Source organism: Dreissena polymorpha, chromosome 3, assembly GCF_020536995.1.
Source record: "Dreissena polymorpha isolate Duluth1 chromosome 3, UMN_Dpol_1.0, whole genome shotgun sequence".
NCBI classification, from domain to species: Eukaryota; Metazoa; Mollusca; class Bivalvia; order Myida; family Dreissenidae; genus Dreissena; species Dreissena polymorpha.
Window position 1 is genome coordinate 150331603 of NC_068357.1, and position 23084 is coordinate 150354686.

At 33.4% G+C, this 23084-nt stretch overlaps 2 protein-coding genes across 6 annotated transcripts in view; one reads left to right on the forward strand and one right to left on the reverse strand.

Annotated features, from left to right (window-relative positions):
* The window catches only part of LOC127871974 (uncharacterized), a 341340-nt gene that overhangs the window by 93176 nt on the left and 225080 nt on the right, over nucleotides 1-23084 (forward strand). The window lies entirely within an intron of this gene.
* Nucleotides 2719-13625, reverse strand: LOC127871979 (uncharacterized). 3 transcript variants are annotated; one of them, XM_052415307.1, is made up of 5 exons: nucleotides 13596-13625; nucleotides 10086-10280; nucleotides 8376-8544; nucleotides 7575-7732; nucleotides 2719-7146 (listed from the first exon to the last, which is right to left on the reverse strand). In XM_052415307.1, exons 2-5 carry the CDS (start codon nucleotides 10218-10220, stop codon nucleotides 5650-5652), a joined length of 1959 nt encoding a protein of 652 aa, XP_052271267.1. In that variant the 5' UTR covers nucleotides 10221-10280; nucleotides 13596-13625; the 3' UTR covers nucleotides 2719-5649. The 3 variants fall into 3 exon arrangements, with proteins under 3 accessions (XP_052271267.1, XP_052271266.1, XP_052271264.1); XM_052415306.1 differs by having other exon boundaries at nucleotides 13568-13605; XM_052415304.1 differs by having other exon boundaries at nucleotides 13467-13605.

The following is a 23084-nucleotide window of genomic DNA, read 5'->3' on the forward strand; positions in this document are numbered from 1 at the left end:
GGTAAATTTCTCTCGATGTTAACAGCTAAATGACCCTAATGTGTGTTTGAATTTGGTCTGTCACCAGTTTTGGCATAATTATGACCCATTGCTTTGTGTCCACTGTTGAATTTAAGTTAAAAACTACACACAGTAATTTTAAGCATTTGTGTAATAAACTTTTAGGGTGTGCTCCTGGATTCTCTTATATAACCATCGCCCCCTATAGACACGCTGTTAGTTGTTTAAGTCTTTCAGTGCTGGAACCAAATTTTGAAGGCCTTTGCAAACAGAACGTGGCGTCTCATCAGGATCCAAACTGTTTGCTATTCTGATAGTATTCTTTGAAAAAAACAATCTAAGAAAATGCTAACTTTAGAAATTCAGCAGACAACATTTTAGCAACGACAAATTTCACAGCATGCAAAGGGATAAACAGTGGATAGTGCTGGATTATGATACAGGATGGTTGCACTATGTGTTGACACACATAAGAACCAAAAAGAGTTCTTGGTGAGCAATCATAATTATTCGATTCTAAAAAAGTTAGAAAAAAATTGCGCTTGTTATGAAAAGAAATTTCAATAAGCTTTACCTAAAAATATATAAAAAAATAATCATGGGTATTTTACATTTGAACCTATGTTTTACAATGGTATCATGTTTATTTCATCCAGAAATTTAGACCATATCATGTTTATTTCATCCAGAAATTCAGACCAAGACAGGCCATTGTGATTGTGTTTAGAAAACAAAATATCTTTAATAAAAGCTAAACAATATTATTGATGAATTGATAATGTACTGCATTGAGCGCCATATAAGAACTATGGCAATAAAGTATGTCAGCCTTAGTTGCAATATTGTGCACATTATTCAGTGTTCAGTACTTCAAGAGTCTATAGAACATTTATAGCATTTGAAAAGTGTTTCAACCGATCCTCTTAAAAATCGTAGTTTATTTCTATGTGTCAAATATATGCAAAACAAAGGTTAAAGGTATTTGTTTGACCTGCATTTTAAGTAGTCCTAAATATTGCTTGAAGGCCCTCCTAGATGCCTATATCTGCTACCTTGATGGCAATTCTAAACCCATAAATAATGATATAATCTCATCTTAAAGACCTTATCTTACATGTTAGCCTTTTAACTCCATGCATTTAAAGTGTGCGAATACTTCATTCAGGATATCAATAGGCTTATATCAATATTTATTGAATCATGTAAAATCGATAATGTCACGGCTTTGTAACTTAATGATAGCAGTTAATTAATTGAATGGCATGATTATGCAATTTTGATACATTTGAAAAGAAAATTGAGAACAGCAATTATGTTATTTATTCATTGAAATGGTAATTGAAGGTTCTTTTCAAATTTGATCAGTATAAAAGAGTACTGTGAACGAAAACAGTTATTTTCTTCGCAAAAAATGTATAAGGAAAATAATTTGAATACACAAGCATTTGACCCTTGACTTTAAAGTATAAACTTAAACTATGCAGTTAGCCATGTTGAGTGCAACACACTGTTAAATAAGGATTATTAGTGGTGATTCCTGATTCATTTGAAGAAAAGGACCCTGAAACTTAAATTAGGTGTGCCCAAATGTCAACTTAAAAAGTCATGGTCATATTTTGTGTCAACGGGATACAATGAATTTTTTTGGCTAAAGTACTGCACCACCATATGTATCAAAATTAAATTTGAGGATAAATGTTAGTGAAAGCTCTAGTTAATATTTTTGCTAATATATTTTGCATGTAAAAATAATCATAAAAACACAGAATGTTGTCCACATTTGGTCTGATAATTTACCCATTCCTTAATAATACATTGCAGATATTTTTCCCATACTTTTATGTAAATATATTTTTTGTATACTTTTCAAATTTTTTTTGGCTTCATTTCTAGACTTTAACTAGTAGGCCATATATTGTGAACATAAATTCAACTGATAAAGTGATCTTCTTAAAGCTGCAAAATCAAAGTAAAAAATGAATTTTTTTGGCTAAAGTACTGCACCACCATATGTATCAAAATTAAATTTGAGGATAAATGTTAGTGAAAGCTCTAGTTAATATTTTTGCTAATATATTTTGCATGTAAAAATAATCATACAAACACAGAATGTTGTCCACATTTGGTCTGATAATTTACCCATTCCTTAATAATACATTGCAGATATTTTTCCCATACTTTTATGTAAATATATTTTTTGTATACTTTTCAAATTTTGTTTGGCTTCATTTCTAGACTTTAACTAGTAGGCCATATATTGTGAACATAAATTCAACTGATAAAGTGATCTTCTTAAAGCTGCAAAATCAAAGTAAAAAAGGAACGCATTGTTCTGTCACTGCATTATTTGTATTTGGCTTAAGTGCTATCAGTTTTGTGATGAAATATTGTAGACATTACAGGTGCTTCAGTGATTGATCACCAAGTAAATTTGTCAATCAAAAGTATGTGCAAACATGCTTGTTTTGCTTATCGACTGCTGAGTGTCGATTATTTGCACTCTGATGAGATTTGAAGATCTATGTATACATTTAAGGGGTGTCAATTTGTTATATATTATGAAAATCGTTTTTTTATATGAGGGCACTCCATAATGTTATGTTTGTGAATATCAAGGATTGTAAAGGAAACTTTTGTATCAAATATATAATTATAAATGAATAAACAAATGGAGTTACTCCACCCATGAAATGCTCAAATTCAAAATGGAAAACTATCTTATTTTTTGAAGATTTTTTAATTTCAAACACATAACCTGTTAACATGAATATGAAACAACTATGTGTAAAGCAAAACAACAAAACACTGCTTAAATGAATTATGGCTGAAACTATGTACAAAATGTTTCATCTATGTGTATCAGTCTACTGAAAATATGATGCATTATAGAAATGGCGCGGCCGTGGCCGACGCGTATCCCCACGCTGCAACTTTTGACCCAGGGGTCAGATCAAAATTCCAAATAGTGCACTGTCGCGCATATGCTCATAGCTACCATGTGTTGAAGGGTCAAGGTTCTAGTGCTTATAGTGTAGGAGGAGATAGTGGCCAGGACGGATGGACGGACACTGACGGCGGAGATAATCACATAATCCCCCCGCTCCAATCGGAGCGTGGGGATAATAAATATGGGCTCTTTTTATAAACATTATGTTTGAGCACTTTATAATAATATATGTTAGCACAAGGAAGTGCAAATATATATTACACAAAGTAAATTTTAAATAAAAACATGCAATTCATGTAAAAAGCAGTATTTCTTGAAAAATGAACAATGTTTATGTTGAGCTCTTTCAGGCCACGATATCTGTGAGATATAAGCACTATATTTAGTATGTATCTATGTACAAAGGTATTTAAATGTTATATATGTCAGTCTTATTAGTAGCACTTGGTAACTTATGTCCTATCTTCAGTCTCATCAATGTTAAATGTTCCCAATTGTGATCATTTGAATTATCTCACTTTGTCCTTGGTATTAAATGGTTGTCTAGCTACAGTTCCAGAGATTTAAGGTCCATTTAGATTTTATATTTCACCCTCTCTCTCGGCCTTTTGCATTCAATTTTCATCTTATCCAGTCCAAAGGATGTTTATGGTATTTACATGTGTCTTTCTCTCCGCTTTTGCTCTTCAATGTTCATCTTGTACAAATGAAAGGATTTTTAGTGTATTCAAATTTTTTTTTCACTCTGCGTTTGCTATTGAGTTTTCATCTAGTGCAGCCCAAAGAAGTATGTACATTTATCCCCCTCTTTCCGTGTTTGGTATTCATTTAGTGAAGTCCGAAGAAGTATGTACATTTATCTCTCTCTCCGTGTTTGGTATTCATCTAGTGAAGTCCAAAGAATTTTAAGGGTATTTAAATGTTTCTTTCTCCCTGCGTTTGCTATTGAATGTTTATCTAGTGCTGTCAAAAGAAGTATCTACATTTATCTCTCTCTCCGTGTTTGGTATTCAACGTTCATCTAGTGCAGTCTGAAGAAGTATGTACATGTATATCTTCCTCCCTATTTGGTTTTAAATGTTCATCTAGTGCGGTCAAAAGAAGTATGTACATGTATCTCCTTTTATGTTTTGGTATTCAATGTACATGTTGTTCAGTCAGAAAATGAGTAATGCATGTACATTTCTCTCTCTGATTTTGGTATTCAATGTATATGTACTGCAGTCCAATTGAAGGTTAAGTGTTATATATCACATTCTCTTAGCGTTTTGTATGTCTATTGTGTCTGGTGCATATCAGAAAAATTTAATGTATGGATCACATTCTCTCTCAGTGCATGGTATTCATTCTTCATCTAGTGCATTTTCAATTCAGACACATTACCTCTCCGTGCATGATATTCATTCTTAATCTAGTACATTTCCAATAAGGCAAAGTGTCTGAATCACATTACCTCTCAGTGCATGATATTTATTCTTCATCTAGTGCATTTCCAATAAGGTTAAGTGTATGAATCACATTCTCTCTCAGTGCATGGTATTCATTCTTCATCTTGTGCATTTTCAATAAGGTAAAGTGTATGAATCACATTCGCTCATGGTTTGTATTCCAAGTTCCAAGAAAGTTAAGTGTATGTACCCTATTCTCTCCATAATTAGTATTTTATGCTCATCTAGTAGAGTCCCAAGAAATGTTATCTCTCAATGCTTGCTTTTCAATGTCAATGTAGTGCATTTCTTGTACTTGGTATTCAATGTTCCTCTAGTGAAGTCCAAGGAAGATTAATTGCATGTATCATATTTTCTCTTGATATTGAATGTTGAATGTTCATCTAAAACATTCTCTGAACTTTTGGGTTTTAATGTTTTCAAAGGCATTTTCAGGTAGATTTATAATAAGTGTACATGTTGCATTCTCTCTCACCATCAGGTATTCAATGTTTGTCTATAATTGAAGTCCCGGGAAGGTAAAGTGAAGTATCACATCATCTCTCAGTAGTTTGTATTCAATGTTTGTCTAATGAGGTCCCATTAAGGAAATTGTATCGACATGGATCAGATTCTCTCAGTATTTCACTGGTATTAAATGTTTTTTCTTGTAAATGAAAGAACTGTATCTACATGTACCGTTTTTTGCCTTTCGTATTTTATTTTAAGGTTTCAGGAAAGGTAAGTATAAGTTCTATAAGTATCACTTCTCTATCGCTGCATTTGGCATTCAATGTTTTGTATATGTTAGTCCCATAAAGAAATGTGTATCCATGTGTATCAGATTCTCTCAGCGTTTGGTTTTCAATGTTTAGTCTAGTAAAGTATCATGGAGGTTAACTGTGTCTATATATATATATATATATCAGATTCTCTCATCATTTGGTATTCAATGTTTTGTCTAGTGAATTTCCATCAAGAAAAGTATATCTACATGTATCAAATTGACCCTGCGTTTGGTTTTGGATGTTTGACTTACTGACGTCCCAGGTATTAGGGTTTTCCATGTTTTATATAGCTAAGTCCCTCCCATGAAGAAAAAGTGTATCTCTATTGTATTGGATTATTATATCATTTTGTATTCAATGTTTGTCTATTGAAGTCCTTGGAAGATTAAGGTTACGTATCACACTCTCTCTCGGCATTTGGTATTCAAAGCTTTCTGTAGTGAAGTCCCATGAAGGTTAAGTATATCTACATATATCACATTATTTCTCAGCGTTTGGTATTCAATGTTCGTCTTACTGAGGTCCCCGGTATGTTCCTGAGTGCCAGGGTAGGACTACTCAATGCATGCTGCAGTTTGGGCTCAGGTTGTGTCCTCTTTGGTGACTGACCTTGACCATAACAATTGAGTTGTTGTCGGTTTCCATGGAGATTCAGTCCACGCCTGTTGGAAGTTTGCCCCCTTTTCTCTTTTTCCTCTCTGTGTTTTTGTTCCAGACTTTGTACTTTTAACTCCATTTGTGCTGCTATTAACCTTTGCTCATTGAGTGAGACTTCAGTGTTTTGTATGGAATCTTTCAGTCTTCCATTCTCTGCTAAAAGTTCATCTCGTTGTTTTTTCAGTTTTTCTATATTTTTCATATCTTGTTGATGGTTCCACATGTCATAAACCATTCTGTCAATTTCCTTGCTTTTTTCATTGAATCTTTCTTGGAGATGTCTCTTTTCCTCAAAAAGATTTTCAATGCAAATGCTCAATGGCTGTCTCCTTTCTTTTTCAGGGAACTTTTCCAGGCATGCCTTCAAAAGTTTGTTGTCATCAGAATTCCTTTGTGCATTAATAAGTTTATCTAGCTCATCATCAATAATTTCCCAACTAACAATATTTTCTCCATCTTCTTCAATGTCATCAGAACCTGTGTTTGCAGAAACCAATTTATAGTAAACGCTTTTCATTCTTTCAAACTGTTCAGCATTTTCCCCAATTGAGCTATCACTTCTTGTTACTTCATAGTCAAATTCTGTTTCATCATCCGCGCATATCTGTGTCTTGTTTCTTTGATCTTGCATGTCAGCAACTTTTAGCAAAATGCCCACTGGCAAATTTGACATGCATGAGCTTCCTCGTCTGACACAACCATAAAAAACCTCACTGCTTGGAAAGGTGTCGACTTCATCATCAAAACCTGAATTGTCATCCACTGCCTCTAAGTTTATTGGCATTGGCTCCTGGCTTCTTGCTGTCTCAAGTGCAATACTTATGTTCTCTGGACCATCAAGAACATCATTGATTTCTGAATTTGCATCATTGGAAAGATCTTGCATTGCAGTGGACTGGCTTCTGATTTCATCAAAGCCGTGATCTGAGATTTCATCTCCCCCACCTGCACTTTCATCCTTATAGTCAGGGGTTTTGTTATTGGCTCCAGAAGATGGTCTTTCCCCTTTAGAAACATCTTTTCTCGGACTCTCTATCACACCTATTGGACTTATGCAGGCATCTTTACATTTCTGTTTAGGGTGCTTGACTAATACTGCATATTCACTGGGTTTGACATCTTTTCTTTGGTGCTGGCCTTCAGTGCTATTGTTCCCATCTCCATTTCTTTCATGCACCATGTTCTGTCCATTGTGGGCAAAGCTGTTTTTGGGTTGGCCAGGATGGTCTGTGCTGTCGTATCCTTGGTAGATATTGTAGGTATCAGTGGGCATTGGATAGGTGAAAAACTTCTGCCCATTCTCAATGTAGGATGCAGGAGCTGGATACTGTCAAAGAATTGAAACAAGTATTTGATAATTGAATCATGTGGGTATACACAATTTCATGATTGCTTACACTATGATTATTATCGAATTTGATAATTTACTATTTAATCTTTTGTTAATTAAGTGATACAAATTTTTCATTGAATATGTGAAATAATAGTTTAAGTCAATTTGGTTAATAAAAAAAGAGTTGACTGCATTGTTTTTATTAGGATATTAATAGATTTGTATTGTGAATTCCAAACATGTATGAAAACAGAGAATTTCTCACATGAAAGAATTATATATAGAAGTTTGTAGAGTTAAAGCCAACATTTTTTTTTTAATTGATAGCTAGAACTCTACGATATACTCAACATGTTTGTTTCTTGTGAAATTTATTCGCACATATGTGTGAACAGCATGTTGAAATAAACAAACAAGATTACCTGGAGCATGGGTTGAGACATGCCATAAAACCTAGGTGTATTAGACTGGGAGGCAAATCTGTAGTGGTCATGATTTGTCCCACTAAGTGGCAGCTCCAGACAGGGGAGGCTCTGCTGATGGTCATAGGGAAATCTCCGTACATTCAAACCATGATTAGCTGCAACAGGTTTTAACAGAGTTAAAGATTTGAAATAAGTTATTGCTTGACAACAGGGAAAGATATGCTGGTGTTCGTAGGAGAATCTTGGCACATTCCAACCATGATTAGCTACAAACAGGTTTTAAAAGAGTTCAAGATTTGGAATAAGTTATTGCTTGACAATAGGGAAGAATATGCTGGTGTTCGTAGGGAAATCTCTGTACATTCTAACCATGATTAGCTGCAACAAGTTTTAACCGAGTTAAAGATTTAGAATGAGTTATTTCTTTACATCAGAGAAAGGTATGCTGTTGTTCTTTGGGAAATCTTTGCACATTCCAACCATGATTAGTTTTAATGGAGTAGCTTTTAATTAATTGTAGTTATTGCTTGGCATTAATGAAGTATTTGAATTTTTAATATTGATCAATTGATAAATGTTGACAACTAGATGGTAGAAGGAGTAAAAGTATACATTGAGACTTAAACTACAGTAGATATCAATGTAAAACTGTTAAATATTAAATATTTATTTTGATTATTTAAATATTAAAAAAGCATTTAAAAAAGGACTGTTAAAGATGTGCAATTAACCTGTGCCTTATTAATAATATAGCAAGAAGTAAAACAAGACATTGAACACCAGAAAACAACAACCAACCTTGTACTAAACTTGTCTGTCTCCTTTGATTAAACTCCTCCTGTAGTTTTTCTGCCAGCCAATCATAATTCTCCATCAAGATCTGGACAAATTTGTCAAACGCTTTGGGTCCACGTTTTTCTAGCAACTCCAGCAACATATACACTCTGTCTCTTGGAGTGATCTCCGCCTAGAAAACAGCAAATATTTGTTAACATAAATAAACAGTTTATTATGAGTATTTATAAACCTTTCTATTTAAGCTTGGTTATGTTGAAAGCCTGAGGCTTATTATGGACAACCTTGAGTCTTTTCTGGTTAGACGATTCACATGAAAGTAATTCAAACTGCTTATTTAAAATGCAAATTTTCTTGCAGGACAGAATTTGTTCATACAATGGATAGACATAAGCATCTTTGGATGCCTAAGGTAAATTTTAGTTTCACTTTAAGCCGCATGCAAGGATGACATTATTAAATTTTCCATGGGAGATAAAAAGTTGTTTGATTGGTAGGCAGATTGCAATAGTACAAAGGCAAGTCACATGGGGGTATAATTTAGATGCAACAAATCACAGTCAGCTTTTTGCATGCCCAGACTTTAACTTGACTAAAGAAAATGAGAAATTAGTACACTTTGCATATAATTTTGCCTCAAAGACACTGTATGACACCATTTAAATCTTTAGTTACTGATCCCATGGTTTAATGCAAGAGATCACAAGAATAGATCAAAGTGGCATGTAGGACAGATAATTGAATGTGTTACTGAATGAAAACATCTACTGCCACCAGAACTACTGTTTGCTTTGGAAAATTGTGCATCGATTGCTGTAAAAGAGTTGAAATACTGTTCGATGCACTGAAACAAAAGGAAACAAGAGCTCCAAACAGGGCATTGACACCAATCAATCAATTCTTTGATGACATTTTGAATGGAAATCAGTTTAACTTAATGTTACAGTGACCTTGACCTTTGAACTATATTGACCCCAATTTCATAAGGGGTCATCTACTGTCCAAGGCCAATGAACATGTGAAGTATCAATCCAATGGGTCAATTCATTGACGAGTTATTGATCAAAATTATGTTCACACTTATTGTGACAGTGACCTTGACCTTTGACCATGTGAAGTATTAAGCCAATGGGTAAATTTATTGACAAGTTATTGATTGGAAACAATTTTCCCACTTGTGACAGTGACCTTGACATTTGAGCTAGTGACACCAATTTCAAAAGTTGTCATCAACTGTCCAAGGCCAATGCACATGTGAAGTATCAAGCAAATCGGTCAAGTCATTGACAAGTTATTGTTTGGAAATGATTTTCGCACTTTTGTGACACCTTAACCTTTGATCTAGTGACCCCACTTTTAATAGAGCTCATCTACTGTCCGAGGCCAATGCACATGTTAAGTATCAAGCCAATCGGTCAATTTGCTGATGAGTTATTGATTGGAAAAGATTTTCACACTTATTGTGACAATGACCTTGACCTTTGACCTAGTGACAATTTCTGTTCAAGTCCAATGCACATGTTAAGTATCAAGCCCATCTGTCAATTAGTTGACGAGTTATTGATCGGAAACAAAATGGTCTACAGACCGACTGACTGACGGACAGACTGTCCATCCAACTGACATCCAGCAAAACAATATACACCCTCTTCTTTGAAGGGGGGCATAAAGAAGTAAAGTTTAAAATTTTAATCTTTGTGTCATGTTGCTTACCTTTATTATTCCAATCATACTGTCAGTGAAGATTTTGTTCTGCTTCAAAGCCGCATAAAAGTCTTCATCCAATATAAGTTCATCTGCCAACTGCCTGTATGTGCTTCTTAGAGCTGACTTCTGTCGCTTGTCCATTGTGTTGGTGTTTTTGGTGGTTATTAGGTATTCTTGTTAGCACTTTATTTCCAGCACATACTGAAATAAGAAAACCAATACAAATTGGAAATATTTACTTATTTTTTAGGCAAGTTTGAATACAAGTTCTTGACAAAACTTAAAATAAAGGGAATCTGCTATACAGTCGAAATAGATAAAAATGAATTTGGAAAAGGCAATACAATCGTGGTAGAAGAGTCAGTGGTTATTTAACCCTTTCCTTGACAGCCATTTAGCCAATATAAGCCTCTCCAGTTACTACAAGACCTAGCTGCCTGCTGACCAGTGGCTGATAGCCATCTTATCAATATCAGTACCCCATCTTTACAGGCATTATTGGAAAAACGCTGTTTTATGACCCTCATTGCTTTTAAACCTGATATTCTCATAAAAATTGAAATATAATTGAAAAATACACAATATGAAAGTTTAAGCTAATAAAATTTCCTTTCCTGTGGTGTAAACTGTATGTTTATACCTTAATTTATTGGTCAGTTATAGTCATGCAAAGTTGACCGTTGTGTGTTTTACTGCATTTAAATGCAAATCTCTTTCCAGCTCATATAGAAACTTTGCGAAGTTGGTGTGTTGAATCAAATACAAATAATTATATTTTGGAATATTAATTTTTTTTTCTTACTTTCCAAACTACAATTCTTCTTTCTTGAAGATTTTTTTATTTTATAAATTCATTCTGCAAGCCTCAAAATCCATGTAAATTCTTATAAATAACTATAGAAAAACACAGAGTTTCTCAAACAACTTCATGCATTTTCAAAATAAATTGTATTATTTCTTATAAAATTCGTACGATACTTGGTATTTCTATTACATTAATTCACCTAATGATTTATAAACATTTATAGATACCGGTAACAATTTAATTGGATGTTGCATAATGTGCCATGAATATTCATATAATTAATTTGCATTTTGCATTTTATTACCGATCGAAATCCGGCAATGTCGGCGTCTTCAATAAGTCTTCAATTTGTGTATTTATTTGCAAAATTCCAAGTTTATTATCAAATACTCCAGTTTATCTGATCGCGGACATATAACTTTATAACCCAGAAGTCGCCAACAAACCCGTGTATTTGTGTACCAAATTACAAAACGCCGAGGTAACATGGCACGCGCGCCAATGTTATCTGAAGACTACTGCTGCGTCCGGTAAACATGTTTATTCAAAGTGTCTAGAACCCGTGTTTCTTATCCCTAAATGTTAGATTAGCATGTGCGCTATTAATTATTATTGGTCAGTTCAAAGGCATATTGAAGACCGCCGACTGCGTCTTTGTTTTATTGCCCAATCAAGCACCGATAATCCAATATCCTGTGTATTACGAAACACAAACTTTAGATAAGCACGTGTCGTTTGTAAAAACATTTTAGTGTACATGCCATTTAACATATCGATGTAATAGTCGTATATGATCTCGGAAACAAACATTTACGATATAATGGAATCAAACAACAATAAGAATGAAATCGATTTACACCCAAATGATATTATATCCCTATGGGACGTGTTTATTTTTGCGACATTTTTAACGAGTTATAAATACGTTTTCGGAAAATGTCCAAATTAAATATGGTTCGAGAATAGCAGTTATTTTAGGACATTACGAAATGCCTGAAGCGCGCACATCCCGGAACGTGATTTACGCATGTCAAATGGTAAACCCTCGTCTTGATTGGTCGCCAATTGCATCATAACTTTAAATAGCAACATTACCGGATGTTTACTCGACAGTTTAGAAAAATGATGAACGCAGGTGTATATGCATTTCTGTTACACTTAAAACGTCATTTTAAGCATTTAAATAGCAAATTAAATCGTGACGCATAAAAACGCGTATATATCAGGTAATAGATTGGGTAGTAGAAATGCGTAGATAACAGGGAATCGATACAGGCGTAGATAAGCGTATTTGACAGGGAATCGATAGGGTCGTAGAAACGCGTACCTGTCAAGGAAAGGGTTAAAAGGCAAAGGTGTATGGGTGTTCAGTGTAATAGATCGTGATATAAATGAATATTGTTGTACATTTGTAGGAAATGGATCTGCAGCAACATGAATAGAATTGGTAAAAAATTAATGATCTGGCACTATTAGACTGCCCGAAAGAATTTGTTCCCGGAATCAAGAAGCTTTCTCTCATTTGAAAGTTAATTATTGGCCATATTATGCTCACCAAAAATTTATTTTGGGGGGAGCATATAGTCGCCGCTTCGTCTGTCCGTGTGTGCGTCTGTATGTTTGTCTGTCCGTCCGTGCACAATTTTTGTCCTGCCTATTTCTCAGCAACTAATGACCGGAATTCAATGAAACTTTATGGGAAGCTTCACTACCAAGAGGAGATGTGCATATTATCAGCGGGTTCTGGTCGGATGATTTTTCAAAGAGTTATGGCCCTTAGAAATTTTCTATAAAAATATTCTTGTCCCCCCAACTACTGTGCCCTCAAGATGTTTCCTTTTATCTGAATATATAGTGCAATATTGTGACAAAAAAAAACTTTGGGGAGCATCACCCGTCTTCGACGGTTTCTTGTTTTGTTTATCCTGACACTGGAGGCCATACCAAGACAGAAGAGTCATACTTTAAAGACATCTCTTGGCTGAGACTGAACAGCGAACCTGCTGTGTGACACTAATTTTGCTTATTACACAATAGAAAATAGTTCTTGCAAGACTCACATTATCCATAAAGTAATTGTCCTGAACTTAATGCAGATTAAAGTTAAAGCACTGCCAACAACACTAACAAACTAATTTCCAATTAAAAAAGAACTAACTTTCAACTCGCTCTGAAGACCACTAAAAGAGTACGCCACAACTTATTTTTTATGCGGTTACCAATTTTCTAAAAAAGCAACTGTGTGCATCTGTATTTAAAATATAGTATAATATACATACAGTAAAAATGATTAAAAAGGCAAAAGTATAAATTGATATTGGTGAAGAATGGAATAACAAAATTGGTGACAGAAGTTATACAAAATGAACAATAGCAAGAAATGCACAACTTTCAGTGAAAAAGGAAGAAATATAATTGTTCATTTTACATTTGATATGCTAACATCACATAAAACAGAGTTTAAGAAAAAAATTGTCATGCTGCTTTGATAAATTAAGTTATGATATCATGATGTGAATACAAATTTATTTCACAAAACTATGAGATAAAAAAATGTAAGAGAAACATTCAGCATCACATACTTGTCTCATAAAATCCATAAATAATAACTTTTGTCCACTTTCATGTCTATTTAAAGTCTAAAATGTTTCCTAAAACATCTGAAAATGCATGGGGATTATACCAGAGAAAGAGAGCTTCATAAGACTTACTGGAATGAAAGTACCTGCTTATGTCATTACCTATAAAATGATGAAACAATCATTATTGTATTATCACATGTAAGTGCAAATCTAAAAGAAGTTTTTTTTATCCTAAGCAAACATTTGCGTATATTTTGTTTGTTTAGGATGAACGTGCTTAAAACTTGCCTGTCAACCACTGATGTCAGGTATTTGTACAAAAATTATATCTACCTTTACAATAAAAACAATCGTCCAAACTTTGTCTATGTCATGTTCTTATTTCGACAGCACTAGTCATTGAAGATAATTTTTTACATGTATATGCATTTAAAATAAATTCACAAGTTAAAAAAAAACTTTTGAAGTTTACATAGTTTAATCAAATATGCAATGCTTTTAGGTGCTTCTAATTGACAAATGTTTTCCGTTCATAAGTTCCTGTTTTGTTTTACTCACAAAAAGTGTTTGACTTGTTTGAAAAATTGGGAATCCCTGTCCTCTAATGGTTTATACAAATACACTTTTCTGATACTTATCTTACTATGCTCCAAATTGCCATTTGATATCATTTAAGATTAACATTTTTAATCTATTTAACATTCAAAAAACTTTACATGACATTGATATTTTTTCCATTAATTTCCCAAACATTTCTCTTATTTTTTTCATATTTTCCATGCAAGAATAATTTATTTCACAACTTTATATTGACTTGATAATACATGTAATATTTATATTATATTAACTATAAGCATGAATTTTTAGACTTGTACATATTCTTCAAAATACAAATGCTGTAATAACAAAATGTATTGCCTCTTCCACTTCAGAAGGCTTAATAAGTAAGCATCACTTATATTCCGTCTAACTGATGGTTTAAATAGCCATGCTCAGGGGACCACACTTGTAAACAGTTTGAATGTTTTTTCTGTGTATTCATGTTTAAATTAACAGAGCATAATTATTACATGAGATCATTAGTCTTTTGTGTATGAATCTTTTGTCTTGTTTGTACCTTAAGATAAACATTACTAATATGGAGTCTAATTTTGTAACGCAATACCATGTAATAGTAGTAATAATGAATAGATGCAGTCATATTTTGACATTTAATTTTCATAAAACCTGATAAAAAAGCAAAGCATCTGACTAAGAAATCAGCGTGACTTATTTTGTTACTGCATATAAGTGTCTCTTTCCTAATTGGAAGAGTAAACTACCAAGTATTTGGGGAGTGGGCTGCAAGGCTGGGAGACTTCAGTAATTGAAGGCTTGAACTTAATCACAACAATAATACACAGCAATACAGGGGTGGGGATGAGGAGGGGGGGGGGTTGGAGCAAATAAGAACCCTCCATTGGAGGCTCAGTTAGCAGTTTTGGCAGCTTATCGACTATGTAAGAGGCTTCCTTAATTAAAGATCTGTCATGCTATAGTTCATGAGTTCATCATTTTCATTGTTTGCGTTGCCTGTATTAAGAAAAAGGCTTAATTATATTATACATTACATTATACATGAGGAAAGACTTGGGATAAATCAATCCTATACAAAGGTATCATTTCCCCATGTTTGTATGTGCAGTTATTATGGGCTGTTAAGGGAGTGTGCTGGATTAGCCACAAACAGTAGTCATGAGAGGGGTAAATTAAGAGAGTCAATTTGAATAGCCGTTAAAACGAGATTATACGATTTTGTCAGATATTTATGAATTTATATAAAATGTGTAAAAAACTTATTATATATATATATTTCAATATAAATTAAAAAACAAGTTAAAAAGAACATGACTTGTGTCGAAAAATGCGAAATAAGACAGATATTTAATTCTGAAATCGAAAATGTCTGTACAGTTGAATTTGCCAGCATGTATATCATGCATGTACGATGTGAATCTAAATTTTGTTAAATGGTTCATTTTAAATTGCTGCAACGATGTATATTCATATGACACACACACACTAACTCTGATCCTAATAAAAAGACGAATACCGTAATCGGTTGTGTATAACGCGCATTTGTGTATAACGCGCATCAACTTTTTGAAGCAAAAAATCGGGAAAAAAAGTTTTTGATGCAAAAAAACTGGGAAAAATTCGGTTCCATACTCCATGGGCTAACAGAAAATCGTTTTATTTACATTGCCGGTCTCGCGCGTTATTTCGAGCGTCTATGCGATATAGATGGTAAGGTTACATTACACAAATATATTTGTGTTTGACAATTTGCAAAATATTCTTTCCAGAATATGCGCGGTCCTGAAAAGGACCTTTGTTGTTGTCTTTGATCGTCTTTATAAGGGTCGTCCGTCTATGTCCGAAACGTCAATATTGTGACTGACAATTAAAAAATTCTGACAATTCAAAGACAATTTCAAGATTCTTTCTCTGTCGATCGCTGTGCTATTCAAGATACGGTAAGTCTAATGACAATTTTTATAATGATTAAAAATGGCAAATGTGCAGTTTTTATTCATGTTGAAGAGTGTTGTTTATTGCTCATTCAGTTGCTCAGTATAATTGACAGGTGACTTTAACGACTCAAACTTCTCAACACCATTACTGACATTACACGCGATAATTAAACAGTGGAGGTGTGATGCCGTCTGCCGGTTCGCATGTTTTGATAATAGCCCAGCTACACAAAACTTGACAGGTGACTCAAATCTTGACAAGACGTATGAAAACGTGTGAACAAACACAACATCAATTTTATTAACACATTTGAAAAGCAATAAAAATAATCATCAATATCGGGAAAGGCCTTGCCGACATACTATTGTAAATCGACAAGTGCCCCAATTAAATTGTGTAACCCTAGTACAGTAGGGTATAATATTGTGGGAATAAACAATAAAATTTAAATAAAAATGGCTTCCTTGTTTTTCATTATCTCCTTCAAATTTATTTGATTTCGATGCTCTGTACGTACCTGAAAAAGATAGAAAATATTAATTTTAACTTTATAACGTTTGTTAATCTATATTCAGATCGTAAATATAATACAATTATTAACATAGTGACAGTTAAATCGACTGGGAACAGAATGGTCCGAGTTACCGTAACTGGGTAACTGACAGGGAAAAAATGTTTTGGCATGCCTGTTGTTGTGCATAACGCGCATCAAGTTTTTTAAATCAAATTTGGGGGTAAAAAAGTGCGCCTTATACACAACCGATTACGGTACTTCAGTTATTGTAGGGAAATATGGACGAAATATCTTCGTCACAATCGGCTTGGGGCGCTAATTTGTCTTTGCTGCATTTTGTGAAATTCGTCTTCAATGTAATTTTTTTCTTGCCTATTTTGTGTAATTGTAACATATTTTATAAATATATAACAATTTAACACATATAAAAAAATGTAAAATCTCGCTTTAAGATGTTTCTACCTTTTGACCAGTAGGTCCTAGGTTCACTCAACATCTTGGGAGTGATCTCAGGACAGGATTGTTCTAAATACACCAAGTACTGGTTCTACCCAGAAAATGGAGTTAAGCCCAGAGCTTTTGACATAATTGAGCAAAAAAATAAATAGGCATAAACTAAACCTTGAAATGATAAACAGTGGCTCAATGGTGGTTATCTCTTGCACCCACAATAACTATCTGACCTATTTTTCACTAATTTCTTTAAATTGATATTTTTTTAAATAAATGTAAGGGCATTTTTAAAAATAACATGAAACATAAACTATGACCCACTAAACATTTTGGCCTAAATATGCAATGTAATGAAGAAATTTGGTTGCCATGACTCTGCTATGATTTGTTTTATTGGCAGATTTATTTGAAAGTAATTCTTTTTAAGCAAAAATACTATACAATCATGTAAATACTTTTTTTGATCATTACAATTTTTGGTTCTTTGGAGTTCCGTATTATGAAATGTATCATTTGTTATCTCCTAAAAAAATATGATATCAAATAATCACAAAGACTAAAGCATAGGTACAGTTTAAAAAACAACAACTTTTTTTAGGTTCAGAAAATAAAGCAAGGATTTTGGTTTCAAACAAAAGAAAAGTTTCATGACTTGCCCACTATTTCATCAGAAATGTTTTTTTAAATGATTTCAATGGCATTAACCTTGAACACATGCTTTTTTGTCTTACATTGTTTTAGTGATTTCAAAGGTCAATCATAAATGCAGTCAAGTTTTATTTTAACCTCAACATTAGATTTTCAAACTTTTAATCAAATGCAAGATGCTTTAGCTCAATATTTCTATTTTTAAAAATCCTTACCATTTTCCAGGGATCATCACAATTCACATCATGGCAGGAGTTTCACTATTCACAGTATGGCAGGTCCTGTGAAAACTTATTTAAGAAATAGTCCACCAAACACAAAATCAGCGAATTACTAAATAACTTTAATCCTTTTGAAGTATCATCTCAACATTTCTTAATATTCACTTTTAAAACAACACGCAGAAAATCAACATAATATGCCACATGTAAAATTGTCTGTTATGTATTTCAATGTCAAAAAGGTTTGAACTATTCATCCAGAAAATGACCTGTGTGAATTAGAACCCCAGTGTTCTTGATTCTATTACATATATTTATTTTCTATTATTCTATGCCATCAGCCGTAAATGGTTAATATTTTAATCTCGGATAAAGACAATTGATTGCATGATTTTTAGGACGATTATGAAAGATTATTGGATAATTCGGTGGTGTGATATTGACCTGAAATTTAACAGCCCTGAGAAAATCTTGCATACAGTTTTGTAGTCACTAAAATGTTAAGTTTTAAGGTAATGTTAAATGAGATTAAAAAATATCAGTTTTTACCAAGCGAGGATTTAATAATGAAGACTATTTGATTTTCATGAATCTTCAATTATGACGACCTCAATGACTCAGCACCTTAATAAATGAGATCATCTTTTAAAATAGTGATTGGCATACTTTAAATAGTAACATGTACAGATAATGCAGTAATTTATTCACAGGTATTATGTTTTCCATGTTTTATACAACGGCCACTATCTTTGATCCAACCTTTTGAATGTAATGATATGCAAGACAGAAACAGTAAATGTGCCGACACATCACATGGCTTGATTGGCTGATTTAGTGACCATTTGTCGGTCATATTCCCAAACTGTCAAAAAGAATCATTCTGTCCTAAATAAATTCCAAAAATTCAACAAAAATTAGTTGACTTTCCAAATTAGGAGGTATGTTATCTATAGACATAAAGAATTAGACATTGTTCTATCCATTTAAGTGACATTTATGTCAGCATTTTATGTTTTAAAATATTTTAATGAATATTTAAAAATGATATGATATATTAAAAGTAAATTGTTGCTAAAATTCCCAAGTTCACAGGTATGTCATATTCCTAAAATGGTGAAAAAAGACCTGTGTCGTTTATGGCATTTTTGGACCTCGACTGCTGAGGCTTGACATGCAACTAGTATAAATAATGGTGTGTCACTGACCATCATATACAAACGATGAACTAGCAAAATACATTTTTTCCAACATAGGATGTAAATCATAGTTCCTTTAAAATCACATTTCTTAATTTAGCCAATTGTATTTATGAAGTTGATTAGGCAATTTTATAGCTTGAAATAATTAAATTGTAAAAAAGTTCCATAACTCTTTTCAGTGCAAATGGAAAGTGACAGCATTTGACATGCATCATCCTCTTATCTTATACTCTGCAACTCTGATCGCGTTTGAATCAAAACTGCCATATAAGATTTTGCCGCATGGGCACTCGTAATGTGCAATGTATGTTGCCATGATATCCTATCATTCACAAATACATGTATACCCTACTGTATCGATTTCTGCATACATACTGCTTTTTGAGCATATATATATATACACTGCAACGCCGATATATCGCGGTTGTTGGGATCCAAAGATCGCGAGCGCGATATATCCGGCGCGCGATATAATTCGAGAAATGTCTAACTAAATTGTATTGCGGTTAATTTGTCAAATTTCCCCAATGTTTTCATTTTATATACGGCGATGCTACATATTTTTATAGTAATAATTGCAAACCAATTCTACAATAAACATTTTTAATAACTACATACGTATCTGTATTTATCATAAAAACCAAAATGTAAATTATTGTTTTCATTTTCTTGAACGATCGCTCGCGAAACAGTTAAAAAAAAATTCTTGCCTTAAAAAAAAGTCTAAAATATAATTGTGCATAGATTCGAATTTACCCTTATAAATAGTCCTAATGAAGGAACTGAAACAGCGTAACGGTAACGATACAGCGTGTTTGAATGATATTTTATTAAGAGGAAATGTCAATGCCACATAATTCGCGAGATACCGCGGTAGTTTAGTTGAAATTTACAACGAAACTTTTTATGGAAATTAAATTATCTCAATGTTGTACCCGTAACGAAACTTTTATTTACAAATAAATACATCCACGCCAATTTTCGCGCGCTTTTTATTAGAACAAAGAAATTCATGACCAGTACCGAAATTAAACGATTTATATACCAGTAAACTGCCATAATTACCTTTGAAATGACACTTATTGGTTATTTGTTAAGTGTTAAAAACAACCCCAGCCGTGTGTACACAACACTGTCACTTATCGACTGTTTTTCACGCTTCACTGCGTGCCATAGTAAGCCGTGACATATAGGGTGTTAATACTTGCAAGAACCGGTTTTTTTTGCTCCAGTTAGCGAATTCTCAGATTAAAACATGACATTTAGTGATTATGCTTGTCGGATTTTTGGGAGCCATAGCCAAAGCGCGATATATTGGACAGCGCGATATAACGGTCCGCGATACATCGGCGTTGCAGTGTATATAGGTATTCAATTATCTCATGTGTTACAAATTTGTCATTTACTGGAAATGTGACTGTATAAAGAGGTGGGTGTATCAGTCAATGTTCAGACCTTATTATAACAACCAGTGCAAGAGTGAACATAAATTTAGATTGAATGCAATATGAACACCTTTTCTGAAATCAGGCATAATAAAAAGTCAGTTTCTGTTCACAAAAAACATGCATTTGTATGTATCTTAATGGTCTTTATTAATTATTTAATATTTATGTTTGCCTGATAGGTTTTGAATTACATTTTTGCAGACAATATTTAAATTTAAATTTATAGTGTCTGCAAATAAAAATGAAATGAATGTGCTTAGATAAACCTGTAAAAACTGTCGAGGATGTCAATTTCAAAGATTGATCAACACGTGCTATTTTACAAACGTTTATTCGATTCAAACAACTGATTATCACATTTTAACTGTCCAATGCCCATTTATGGTAAGCTTCTTTGAGTGATTCACACAAATTTATTGTTCAATGTGGAGTGTTGTTTAAATTCTCATGGATCGAAATTGGTAAAACAGACTATTTAATCAAGCAAATACGATTGCTTCCTTTTTTGAAGTTATCTGAAAATCCCTGAAGTTGTTTAACATGGATTTGAATCAAAAATGGAAATGTGGGGATAAAACAAGATCCAAGCTCCCCCGCAAAGATATAGAGGATATTTGTTCATGTCAGTGTAAGATCGTTTGATATTTTATGAGTGATCATAGAAAATATATTATCACAAGTGGCGCAGTGAAATAACAAACGATCTTACACTGACATGAACACATTTTTTGTTTCTTTTATGCCACTTTTTCAAGAAAATAATTTTACAGCTGTTTCCCTTTGGCTGAAAAATTACCCTTTCTTGGAGTTTCTCCCGTGACGGGCCTCAATACATTTCAAAACACAAAATGACGTCATTAGTGTGACGAAATGACGTCATTATACCACCGAAATTCTCCAGTTGAACTCTTTTACAATGTAAATAAATGGTGAAAAAGCATAAAATAAAAAGAAAATTTGTTGGATTCGGTGGAATGTCGATTTTAATTCAGTCGTGATCATAGAAAATATACATAAAATTATTTATGATAATCTTAAATAGAAAAAGGAGTTCCGAAAATGTGTTCTTTTCACCGGTGAAAAGAACAATTTGTTTATTTTCACTGCTGTTCTTTCACTGCAGAAATGTCATATTTATCATTAGGTATACAAGAAAATGTAGCGCCTTTTTTGGAGTTGCAGTATATACACTCATATCAAGTTTCAATGAAATTAGTCCAAGCTGTTCTGATATATTGCTGACTGGACACAAAAGTGTTTCGGATGCACAACACCAAAATAATATCCCTATGCCTTTTGGAACTAGTTTTTGAGTTGTGGCACTCTGTCTTGTTATGATGATCACTTGTGGCAAGTTATGTAAAAATCAATCCATGCTGATAAACATACCTAAATTTGACCAATTACCTTTTAATTGTGACCTTGGACCCGGGGACCTTGTAAATGAGACTCTTATGTCACATTACTGATCACTTATGTCAAGCTACTTATAAATCTAGCTATGCTCGACAAAGTTATGTTTGGGACAAAGTTAAATTTTTAACCCAAAATTTTGCCTTTGACCTTGAGTTATGACCTTTCCCGCAACATCAATCGGTCTGGATATAAATGGGGAAAAAGTATCTGAAAATTTATGTGCAAAACTATGACAAATTATGTTAAAATAATTTACCATTGATTTTGCCATTCATGAAGGTGGTATAATAAATGTACCAGTAAAATTCCCTTAGTCATTTTTTTAACGGGACATACGAGTTTTCTCATCTGGTTTTATCATTTGCTATTTCATTGTTGTTTCGTGTTGTTTTATCAGACTTTTTTCATCGTTGTCAATATTATTTATCTGTTTAAGTCTATACCGATGTTTTAAATCGTTGTCGACTCGATAATAGCTTACAAACATGCACTGAACCAAACAAATGTCTGTGAGTAGGTTGGCTACAATCTCACATGGGTTGGCTACTGACAATAACAAAACAAAATTATTAAGAGATAATTCGTGTACATTATAGTATGTTGTCAAATAACCCACGGCCGATAGTTTAGATGTGTAGGGATTAAATCAGGAGAGCGAAGCACGAGTGATATTAAACCACGCATCTAATTTTCCGGTGGTGGGTTATTCAACAACAAACTATAAAGTAAACGAATTTTTTCGATTCTAACGCGGTTTATACTAAAGATTTATACAATGTATATTATTTTTCTTGTGTACTATTTTATGTGAAGTTCCGCCCATAAAAATAACATTCGGCTGTTCTGTCGATCAGATCCGCGACTTTCATTCATAATCATATTACCGGATTATTACGCTGGTGGAAAATATATCGGCATGTTTTGTTTAGTTACAGCGCGTGCTTTCAGTAATGTATAAGGTGCACAATTTTCGACCACCCTCGTTAATTTCGGACGCGTCTTTAATCCGCTGTTCACAAGTTTTTGATTCTTGGTCTGACGTGCAATAAACCGGTCCTGACTGGTTTAGAGACTGCAGCGAATGGTTTATCACACCTAATCGAGATAAGATATGAATGTCATTAGGGGGTGTTAGCATGTGCACTGTGTAATCGATTTCATGACATGGGAATTTTAGCAAACAAAATCAGACCGACTGTTTAGGA